At 42.3% G+C, this 12,519-nt stretch overlaps 1 protein-coding gene across 1 annotated transcript in view; it reads left to right on the forward strand.

The window, feature by feature from the left end:
- LOC140206184 (cytochrome P450 2C23-like) overlaps positions 1–11,539 on the forward strand; it is a 50,309-nt gene extending 38,770 nt beyond the window's left edge. Inside the window, exons 7-9 of the mRNA XM_072274468.1 lie at positions 2,587–2,774; positions 4,470–4,611; positions 9,504–11,539. Coding sequence (XP_072130569.1) covers positions 2,587–2,774; positions 4,470–4,611; positions 9,504–9,685 — 512 coding nt within the window. The 3' untranslated portion in view covers positions 9,686–11,539. The remainder of the gene's footprint in view (positions 1–2,586; positions 2,775–4,469; positions 4,612–9,503) is intronic.
- Positions 11,540–12,519: the final 980 nt, after the last annotated feature.

Here is a 12,519-nt window from a genome sequence, read left to right on the forward strand (position 1 = left end):
GTCACAATTTGGACAAAACCATGAGGTTCATTTCAGTGACAAGTGATCAGATACTCTCCTCTCTTTCATCTCTCTCTCTCCCCCTCCTTCCCCCATTGGGCATTTGCAGTCGTTTTCTTTAATGGGTTCCTCTGAGGTTTATTTGTTTTGTGGCTGCCTGTAAAGAGACAAATCTCAAGTTGTATAATATATATACATGCTTTGATAATAAAGGAACTGTGAACTCTGAAGAACAAAGTCGACCGTGTGATTGGTACCCTTTCTACTACTCTAAAGGTTTCGCTCTCTTCTCACCCTGAACACTTGTCTCTTTCCCATGGGTTCATGGGGTGCCATCTACAGGATCAATGAAAGATCAACCAGAGTGCAGAAGACAACAAACTGTACAAAGATGACAAGGGAGTGGCTATATTTATTAAGAGTTTAAGGATATTTGCAATGTCTCCAAAGGCACTCCCAAATTTCTACAAGTGTACTGTGAAACACTTTCTAACTAACTTCATCACCATCTGGTATGGGCGGGGCATGGGGGGTGGGGAGCATGTGTGGCAACTGCACAGGATTGAAGTAAATTGCAGAAAGTTGTTAAATTATTCAGCTCCATTATGAAGGAGCCATGCCTCAAGGCTGCATCTATTATCGAGAACCCTCACCACCCAGGACATGCCCTCTTATTATTGTTAACATCAGGAAGGAGGTACAGAAGCCTGAAGAGACATGCTTAATGATTCAGGAACAGCTTCTTCCCCTCTGGCATCTGATCTCAGAATGGACATTGAACCATGAACACTACCTCACTATTTTTTAAACTTTCTGCTTTAAGCACCTACTTAGCTATTTTAACTTAGCTATTTAATAGACATGCTTATACTAGCTGTAATTCAGTTTTTCTTATATATTTATCATGTTGTTAACACATTTCACAGCATATGCAGATGATATTAAACATGGTTCTGAAGAGTCCTTAAAGTGATATCATTGATTGTGGGAACATGTAAATGATGGGGCAAGTGAGTGTAGTTATCTCCTTTTGATCAAGAGCCTGATGGTTGAGGGGTAGTAACTGTTCTTGAACCTGGTGGTGTGAGTCCTGAGGCTTTTGCACCTTCTACCTGGTGGCAGAAGCGAGAAGGGAGCATGGCCTGGGAGTTGGGGATCTCTGATGATGGATGCTGTTTACCTACAGCAGTGTTTCATGTCGATGTGCTCAGTGGTTGTGAGGGCTTTACCCGTGATATTCTAAGCCAAATCCATTATGTTTTGTAGGTTTTTCCATTCAGAGGTATTGGTATTTCCATACAGTCAGTCAGTACACTCTCCACTGCACATCTAAAGAAGTTTGTCAAAGTTTTAGATGTCATCCTGAGTCCCCGCAGACTCCAAAGGAAGTAGAGGCACTGCTGTGCTTTCTTGCAATTGCACTTTCCTGTCCAGGACAGGTCCTCTGAAACAGTAACAGCCAGGAATTCAGAGATCCTAACCCTCTCCACATCTGATTCTCCAGTGAAGATCGGCTGATGTACATTTGGTTTCCCTCTCCTGAAGTCTATAATCATTTCCTTGGTCGTACTGACATTGAGTGAGAGGTTGTTGTTATGACAGCACTCAGCCACGTTTTCAATCTCCCTCCTGACTGCTGATTCATCACTGCCTTTGACTGGATCCACGTCAGCAAACTTGAATACAGTAGTGGAGTTGTGCTGAGCCACACAGTCATCGTTTATCTAGAGCTACAACACGGTAACAGGCCCTTCTGGTCCAACTAATCCACACTACTGTTACACCCATGTGACTAATTATCCCTCTACCCTGTACGTCTTTGGGATGTGGGAGAAACCAGAGCACCCAGAGGAAACCCACACTCTCACAACCTTGGGTCATTGGTAGAGTTCTTTGAGGGATCTGAGTTTTTTTTTGTATTCTCTGTGTTTTATTAATTATAATTATCTGTATTAATGCGCTTCGGGGTTTTTATGTGATATTGTTAGATCTTCCCCAGTTTACAGTTAAGTTGCAATTGTCCTTGGATACTTCCAATTAATTCTTCAAGACTTTGCAGGTGTCCAGTTAAGTGTCCTTGGACTTTTGTCTCTTATTAGAATAGTTACTGGTTAACCCTGTAATTAGCCTGGTGGTTTATCAGCTGGGCACAGATTTTTTTGTGCACTGGAATGTATTTAAAGGGGTAGTGCCATCCTCTCAGGTCTCCGTTGTCTTGATCCCTGCCTAGTGGAGTTCTGGACGAGTTATCACGGGTTATCCAAGACCTTATAAGTTCAACTGATTAGTTTATTAATAAAATTCCTAGCTTTACTTAACCCTTCCAGTTGTCTGTGTGATCCTGAGCTTGCCTGTGAAGATACAGCGTGAGAGACACGGACTTGCGGAGGACGTACAAACTCCTTACAGACGTTTGCAGAGTCTCAAATTGTCTCTCTCGTCATCCTAAATTTGCACTAATGAGCAGGTGTGTCTAATAAAGTGACTATTGAGTGTAAAATCAGACGATATTGACCAATATGACGAGTTGGGAAATGTTGGTAAATGGAATGTGTGAAACAAAATTTGCTTATCTTCCTCTCCCAGAGAAGATTCACAGTGAGATTGATGATGTGATTGGATCTCATCGAAGACCGGCAATTGAGGATCGGGCGAAGATGCCGTACACTGATGCGGTCATCCACGAGGTCCAGCGATACATCGACATCGCTCCTCTGAGCTTTCCACGCGTGACAACAAGTGATGTGAACTTCCGAGGATATTTGATACCCAAGGTCAGAGGCAAGATCAATATAATGTTTTATTTGTATTATTTGTAATAACATCAAACCAAAAATTAAATGATCACGTGCCAGCTATTCTGTACTTTAAAAAGTACAGTGTCCTTAACCTGCTTGTTGCTGAGGAGGAATGGTGGTGTTTGTCCATCCTGTCCGATGACGACAGGAGACCTGTGTGGGAGAGTTTTTAAAGTGGAGAAGCCGTTGCACTGGGTCTGTTCCATTCTATCAACCTCAAAAGTCTGGGTTCAGTGATATGAGCAAACAGCACAAGCTGGTGTCTTCCTTGGTTGGAGTGGATGACCATGACATCTTCTGTGCCTCGTCATGTCTTCATTCTTCAGGCAGCATTAAAGTATCGCCTTCATGGGCATTGGATCTCACTGTAGGTCTTACCTGCCCAGTCCGCTGGAGCTGATTTTGCAAACTAGGACAGGCCTGTCTCTGTCTCACCAGGGTATGAGGCTGCTGGCTACCCTTGCCTGCTTTAGCCAGCCTGTTGAAGTGGTGTACCGGGATGTGGCTGCTGTCACATGAGGTCCGTTACTTGGAGCCACAGGTGGGAGCAGAGTGTCCAGTAGGGGCCAAAGATGAGGGAGCTGCCCCGGAATGGACACGACAAATCCCTTCACTAGAGGTGCTACCCCTCCCTGGACATCCCATACACTCCAGGAGGTGGAATAATCTCCAGTATATTGGGGTATGCAGTAAATGGTAGGGCTTTGCAATATTAGTATGTAGTTCACTGAAAGAGCACAAGAAATTGGAGCAGAGTCAGGCCATTTGGCTGATTTATTATCCCTCCCAAAAACATTCTCCTGACTCCGCACGCACCCCCCACCCCCCCACCCCCATCATCGTTGACACCCTGACTGATCAACAACCTGTCGACCTCCATTTTAACTGTCCCCAATGACTTGGCCTCCACAGCCACCTGTGGCGATGCATTCCGGATTCCCCACCCTCTGGCAAAAGATAGACCTCCTCATCTCTGTTCTAAAGGGACAACCTTGTATTCTGAGACCAAAGACAGGGAATATTTTCTATGATTAAATGTGAGGGATTGTGAAAAACTGAGTTTAAATGTATTTGGCTAAGGTGTATGTAAACTTCTGACTTCAACTGTATTATGGTCTCCACTTGAACCCATTGTAAAGCACTCTGAGCTACATCACCTGTATGAAACGTGCTCTATAAATAATAATATAATGATACAGGATAAACAAACAAGCACAACTTAATGGATTCTAAACACACACAACATACAGAAAAACAGTGAATTAAAAGAGGAAATTGAAAGACAATGGAACATGAACAGAGTATACATTGTCCCAATAGTAATATCTACAGCTGGTATCATCCCAGTCACTACACAATAGCATTAAACAATTAGTCCTACACAGCAATATTCATGTAAATCTCCAGAAAGCCACAATACTAAACACCACCTGAATAGTCCGAAAGCTCCTCGCAATTGAGAAATGAACGTGCTTGTCTATCCCTGTATGTCAGGCGTTACCAGCTTGAGCTGTGCTCTGAGGATCAATACCACATCAGCCACTGCAGTACATCGTTTCTGGGATGTATAATGTCATCAGCCATTCTTTTAATGTGTTGACATAATTGCTGCTTTGTGCATCTAACATAATTTTTGATCATAACCATGTCTCAACTTGTTTCTGTGTTTAGGGCATGCTTGTGATCCCTGTCCTTTCCTCTGTTCTGAAAGACAACAGCCACTGGGAGTCACCAGAATCATTTAACGCAAACCATTTCCTTGATGAAAATGGATGTTTCAAAAAGAGTGAAAATTTCGTGGCATTCTCAGCAGGTATACATATACACTTATTTATTATATTGCCTGTCCTCTCTGCCCACCTGCAAGAGAACCACAACCTCCTCATAGCGTTTGGAGGCTTGCATGCCTCAATGACCCGGAGATCTATATTGGCTGGAGTAAGAACTTTATGCTTTGCCTCTGGGTAGGGTCACCCATGTCAAACAGGTTAAAGGGCAGAGGCCAGACTAACAGCAGTCCACCAATCCTTTAGGTTCCGGGGTTCAACTCAGGGCTAACAACTCTGACCGGTAATGAAAACTGATAGACAATTGAATGGTGGAGCGGACTTGATGGGCCAATTAGCCTAATTCTGATCCTATGTCTTAAGGTCCTATGTTCTAAAACAGAAATAGCAATGAAGAATCCTTCTACATCTGAGTGCGTCAGTATTCCTGAGTCTTCACCAGGGACTTGCATGACAGTAGTGAAAACTGAGCTACTGACATGATGAAGGAAGCCCTGAACAGTATCAAAGGTGGAGGAACTTCATTGTGATCCTAAACGCCAACGGCATAACAGGCTGCTGTTGCTCTCCACCCAAGAAAAGGGTGATCGCAGAATAAGTCAAAGTTCAAAGTAAATTTTATTGTTGAAGTGTATATATATGTCACAATTCTTTGCTGAAACCCAAAACGATCGCAATCATCAGACTTGCTGCTTTCTGTGGACCTTCCTAAACTGAGGTGCTGACTCTGGGCACATTACTCCAACTGGAGTCAGACAGAGCTAAACATCAAAGTGTGTGTGAGGAGATCCCTTTATACTGAAGCAGGAGTAGATTGTTCACTTCAGCACACACAAAAATCACACAGCAAGGATTACCCAGTGTTGTGACTGTGAATGAAGTTACCAGAGAGACATTGAAGCTGGTGGATATAGAAGTCTTTACCCCTCAAAGCAAGCAGCAGGTCATTATACTGGAGACACTCTGAGAAGAATAGGCCTCTGAACTCAAAGTACATCACAGTTTGATACCCTTAAGATCAATAGTAACTCAATAGAGTTTCGATATTTACAATAACATTGTTTACTTCAATACTTTGGGTTGACAATGCTTCATTTAGGGCGGAATGTTACTGTGTGGTTAGCACAATGATTTCCAGTACCAGTGGCTCGGATCCAAATCCCGCTGCTGTCTGTAAGGAGTTTGTATATTCTGCCCATGATGGCGTGTGTTTCCTCCCACAGTCCAAAGACTTACTGGTTAGTAGGTTAATTGGTCATTGTAAATGGTCTCATGATTAGGCTGGGATTAAATTGGGGATTGCTGGGTGAAACAGCTCGTAAGGGTCTATTCCGTGCAGTATCTCAATCAAACAATAAATAAGTATTAATTTTAAACACCTAAGTCTTCACACCAACACTCCTGACACCATAGATTGAATAGTAATCACCATTGCCTCTCGGTTGTATTCATCCATATACAAGCACGTCAGGTCAACGGCGTGTTTCCTGGATTAAAATCAACCCCAGTTGGTTCCTGGAAGACCATTGTTCTGTGCTGCATTTTAAATTCAATCTACAATACATATTCAGATCTAAACACTGGATATTGTTGAAATTATTATTTTCTATATTCCATATTTCTAGAATATACCCAGCGTGTAAGATTTCTGAGTTTTCCAATTTAATTTAAGAAACATCACATAAGTATGTTTGTAGTTTCTCAAAGGTGTATTCCATGATGAATCACAAGTTCAAAGTAAATTTTATAATCAAAGCATATACATATCACCATTTACAACTCTGAAATTCATTCACTTACTGGCATAGACAATAAATCTATAGAATTATAACCATAACAGAATCAATGAAAGACTGCCTAACTGGGATGTTGAACTACAGTACAGAAGACAAGAAGCTCTGCAAATACAAAAATAATTAAATTTAATAATAATAAATAAATAAGCATTAAATATTCAGAGCATGAGATGAAGAGTCCTTGAAAGTGAGTACATTGGTTGTGGGAACATTTCAATACTTCAATGACTGGGCAAGTGAAGTTTTCCCCTTTGGTTCAAGAGCCTGATGGTTGGGGGATAACAACTGTTCCTGAATCTTATGGTATGAGTCCAGAGTCTCTTGTATCTTCTTCCTGATGGCAGCAGCGAGAAGAGAGCATGATCTGGGTGGTGGGGGTCCCCGATGATGGAACCAGGAGACAAGGGCAGAATATATTGGTTATTGATTACTGTGTTAGTAGCTGGTGATCTAGGTTATTGATTTGGAATTTGAGTTTGGATCCAACCATGAGAGCAGCAGAATTTAAATTTTAGTAATTCAGTAAAGTGGAATTTTAAGAGTTAGTTCAATAATGCCAGCTATGAAGTGACTAAAAAATGAACTGGTTGATGAATTTGGGCTCCACAGTAGTGTAGCATTTTGCACATCACCATTACAGACTGGGTGTTCTGAGGTTCAGAGTTCCATTCTGGTGCCGTTTTGTGAGAAGTCTCTGTACGTCCTCCCAGTGGAATGCACGAGTTTTCCCCCCGGTGCTCTGGTTTCCTCTCATTGTCCAAAGTTATACCAGGTAGGTTAATTGGTAATTGTAAATATTCCTGTAATTGGGGCAAAGTTAATCGGGGTTGTCACAGGTTGCTGGGGTGGTGTGGCTCGAAGGGTCAGAAGGCCGACACTGCACCGTATTACTAAACAAATAAATAAATGTCCTTTTTAGTGTGGGAAAGGAAATCTTGTGCAGCAACTTGCTGTGGCCTAAATGTGATACTGACACAGCTAGTAAGCTATTTAGTTCGAGAACAATCAGAAATAAGCTATGTATGAATTTTAAAAATAGGCCTAACCTGGACCCAACATATTGATGCAGCTCATAAGAAGGCAAGATAGCGGTTATATTTCAATAGGAGTTTAAGGAAATTTGGTCTGGCACCAAAACTATTCTCAAATTTCTACAGTTTCTACTGTGGAGAGCATTCTAACTGGCAGCATCATCATCTGGTATGGGATGTTGCTGCCGTGCAGGATCAAAGTAAGCTGCAGAGAGCTGTAAACTCAGTCAGCTTCACCATGGTCACTAGCCTCCATAGTATCCAGGATATCTTCAAGGAGCAACGCCTCAGAAAGGTGGAGACCATCATTAAGGACCCCCATCACCCAGGTCATGCCCTCTTCTCATTGTTAACATCAGGAAGGAGGTATAGAAGCCTGAAGGTACACCCTCAATGTTTCAGGAACAGCTTTTTCCCCTCTGCCATATGATTTTTCAATGGACAGTGAACCCACGAGTACAACCACAATATTTTTAAATTTACTACTTTTTCACTACTTAACACTTATTGTAATTAATGTATTTTTCTCTATTATTATTGTACTGCTGCCGCAAAGACGACAAATTTCACAACATATGCCGCTGACATTAAATCTGCTTCTGAAGAAACAAAATGCTGAAGGAATTCCTGCAGTGTTTATTTCTTAGTCCAGATTCGAGCAACTTGCATCCCCTACATCAATAGAAAGTCATTCAGGAAGAATGATTATAATATCCAAAAAGTTTTACATTCAGTTTGTAAAGAATAATACAAAACAGGTCATAAATTAAGGTAAAGGAACCCATGGGAGTCTGTGATCATAATATGATAGAATTCACCCTGCAATTTGAGGAGAAGCTAAAACCATATGTACCCGTATTACAGTGGAGTAGACGGAATTACAGAGGCACGAGAGAGGGGCTGGCCAAATTGACTTGTAAAGAACACTGGCAGGGATGACAGCAGAACAGTAATGGCTGGAATTTCTGGGGCAATTCAGAAGGCACAGAATATGTACGTCCCGAAGAGGAAGAAGTATTCTAAAGGCAGAATGACGCAACTATGGCTGACAAGAGAAGCCAAAGCCAACATAATAGCCAAAGAGAGGGCATATAATAAAACAAAAATTACTGTGAAGTTACAGGATTGGGTAACTTTTAAATACCAACTGATGTCAACTAATATGTCATAAAGAAGAAAATTGAATATGAAGGTAAAGTAGCCAATAATATTAAAGAGGATACCAAAAGTTTCTTCAGATATATAAAGTGTATATGACAGATGAGAGTAGATATCAGACTGGTGGAAAATGATGCTGGAGAGGTAGTAATGGGGGACAGGGAAATGGTTGATGAACTGAATAAATACTTTACATTAGATTAGATTATGAGGACACGCAGTCCTCTTTTATTGTCATTTAGTAATGCATGTATTAAGAAATGATACAATGTTTTTCCAGAATAATATCACAGAAACACTTGACAAGCCAACTTAAAAACTAACAAAAACCACATAATTATAACACATAGTTACAACAGTGCAAAGCAATACCGTAATTTGATAAGAACAGATCATGGGCATGGTAAAAATCTCAAAGTCTCTCGAAAGTCCCATCATCTCACACAGACGATGAACCTCCAGCGCCGCAAACTTGCTGATGCGGCATCCTGGAAGCATCCGACCACAGTCCGACTCCGAGTCCATCCAAAAACTCCGAGCCTCCGACCAGCTCTCTGACACCGAGCACCATCTCTGCCGAGCGCTTCGACCCCAGCCCCAGCAACAGGCAATAGGCAAAGCTGAGGATTTGGGCCCTTCCCCTCCGGAGATTCTCGATCACACAGAAGCAGCGGCAGCGAAGTCGGCATTTCAGAAGTTACTCCAGGTGTTCCTCTGTGCTTCTCACGGCTGTCTCCATCAAATCAGGATTGTGCATGGCCTAGTTAACACATACGATATCATTCGGAACGGCCGCACGCGCTGCGTCGCGCCGCCATCTTCTCCTCCCTCCTCGCATTAATATACTTAAATATATTTTAAGTAATTATGTGCTGAATACCATAACTAACCTTTTACAAATTTTTCTTCAAGAATATTTGTGTACTCTTGCAGGGAAAAGAATGTGCCTGGGAGAATCTTTGGCTCGCATGGAACTCTTCCTTTTTTTGACCAGTCTCCTGCAGAGCTTTGTCTTCAAGCCTGTCATCGATCACAAGGACATCGACATCTCACCAGCTTCAACTGGAATTCTGGTTGCACCCCATGTCTATGAATTCTGTGCTGTCCCTCGCTAAATCACCTGGAGCCTCTTGAATTTTAGCAGTCGATGTTAAAAATTATTTAGTTACTTGTATATCTTTAACATCACAAAATTTGGTTATTTTCCATTTACCCATTCTCACTGCAGTCCAACATGTCAGTCCACACCCACCTCGTGTCAAGGTGAGACCATCCTCAGGGTGGAGCAACAGCTTATATTCCGACTGGGTAGCCTCCAACCTGATGGCATCCCCTTCTGTTAAAAAAATCCCCTTCCCCTCTTCTTCTATTCCTCACTCTCACCTCTTACCTCCTCTCACCTGTCTATCACCTCCTCCTTCCCTTTCTACCATGGTCCACTCTCCTTTCTTAGCAGATTCCTTCCTACCCACCTGGCTCCCCCTATCAACTTTGAGCTACCCTCCTTCCCCACCCCTCCCCTCACATTCTGACATCTTCCCTCTTCCTTTCCAGACCTGAAGGAGGGCCACACTCTGAAATGATGGCTATTTATTCATTTCCATTAATGCTATGTGACCCGTTGATTTCCTCTGGCATTTTGTATGTATTGCTTTGGATTTCGAGCATCTACAGAATTTCTCATGCTTATTATTATCCACAACTAGTGCCTTTTTAACAGTGATTATTAGTTATAAATAAACCCAACAAAAATATACAAAAATTTTGGGCAGATGGGGCTCATCAGCTGTAGTTGGCAACTCACCTGGGAGCAGAAAAACACTTCATCTCAAACCCCTGCTGCCTTGCAGCTATACCCACTCATGGGGAAGCCTTCGTGAGCAAACCCCCCAAACAATCCGGAGCTGGAGTCCACAGGCAGCCCTATGTTGTTACTGGAAGCATAATTCGCATTTTTTAACGCTTTGGTTCAACTCCTCTGATGCCTCTGCATCCTCTGCAGCTGGAAGTCAAGTTGTCATTACTTCAGATAAGAGTGGGATTCTTTGTGAGTGAATGTAGTGAGTGCAGCTCTAACACTGAAGAGGTTTGACTCCCATCTTCAGAAGACCATTTGGTTTGGAGCTCAGCTGAATATCCGGGTGCTTGAAGCCAGAGAATATGTGCAGAAGTGGAGAGAGGATAGGCGACTACGTTTGGGAACCTGGGTGCATGTGGTGGTGAAACAGACCATGAGATAGAGAAGCAAAATTAGGCCACTTGGCCCATCAAGTCTACTCCACCATTTCAACATGGCCGATCCATTTCCCCCTCAGCTCCTCAGAAGGGCATCAGGTCACTAGGCGACAGCACCAGTGAGGCAGCACATACAACAGTGTCCCTGAGTCAGCACTCCCAGACTGAGTGTTGAAATGGCTCTGGCCAGTAATCAGAGGTTGACATCCTCAGGATCATTAATGTGTAGCACAACAGTATAATGCTATTACTGTACCAGTGACTTGCTTCATTTCCCACCGCTGTCTGCAGTGAGTTTGGACATTCTCCCTGTAGTCACATGGGTTTCTTCCAGGTGCTCTGGTTTCCTCCCACAAACCAAAGACATACAGGTTAGGGCTCATGAGGTGTGGGTGTTAGCTCATCCACTGACTGCTATGGTCATTGAGGCAAAAGACATACTTGAAACCAGAGAATATGTGCAGAAGTGGACTACACTGTGTCCATATCCCTTCATCTCCCTTCCATTCATGTGCCTAGCCAAGCCACCCACCCACTGTGCTGAAGCGCTACCCCATACATCACAGGAAAGACGTACAAATCGCTTACAGAGGGTATCGGAATTGAACCCTTCGATGTAAATGGGGCAAAAAAATCGAATCTTTAATCTGCTGATGTGGCCCCGATTTGGGGAATCTATATTATATTAAAAAAATCTTATACCTTGTACCAGTTATTCAGAAACCATAAGGATAGGTTGAAACTACTGGATTATTATTAAAATCTCACATTGTGATCATCATGCTGTTGATTATCTGTGTATTGAATTTGCAGTCATAATATTCTTTATTCAATATTCTTCAAATACATTTTACACTTAAAAAGATCGTACTTTCCTATTTGGTCACACAGAAATAACATCAATTTAATATCAGAGTGTATACAGTATACATCCTGAAATTCTTACTCTTAACAGACATTCACAAAACAGAAAAACCTGAAAAACTTCTTTGTTTAAGGCAAGTGGTGTACATGGCCACTGGGAAGGTATGCTCTGTGCACACCTTTAACTAAGTATGTTTGTAGAATATTTAGCCCGGTAGTGTCTGTAACTTGGGGTACATGAACGTGTGGTTGAATTTTTACTGGATGTTATACTTTTGTCGACTTAGTTACACTAATTGGGACGTTATTGGAACGCTAACTAGATTGTTAAAGTTCAAAGTAAATTTTATTATCAAAGTGCCTGTGTGTCACCATATACAACTATGGATCTGTCTTGAATATATTCAACAATTTTACAACCTTCTTCGATATAGAATTCTGAAAAGTCACTAGCCTCTGGGTGGTGAAATTCATCCTCATCTCAGTCCAGTGGAATCATCGTGGCACATCGAATGGTACAGCCCAGGGACAGGCCATTTGGCCATCAGTGTTGTGCCAAACCAAATTTGGTCCTCAAATTTATCGAAGCTAATCCATGTCCAATCTACACTGTGTCCATATCCCTTCATCTCCCTTCCATCCATGTGCCGAGCCAACCCACCCACCCACTGTGCCGCAGTGCTACCCCATTCACACACAGGAAAGACGTACAAATCTCTTACAGAGGGTGTCAGAATTGGACCCTGAACTCCGACACCCCGAGTTGTAATAGCATCACGCTGACTGCTATGCTACTTGGCATTACTAGGGTTAGTCGGGGCACTATTTGATGCCAACAAGAATAGGATGT

Source organism: Mobula birostris, chromosome 12 (genome assembly GCF_030028105.1).
Source record: "Mobula birostris isolate sMobBir1 chromosome 12, sMobBir1.hap1, whole genome shotgun sequence".
In the NCBI taxonomy this organism is placed as follows: domain Eukaryota; kingdom Metazoa; phylum Chordata; class Chondrichthyes; order Myliobatiformes; family Myliobatidae; genus Mobula; species Mobula birostris.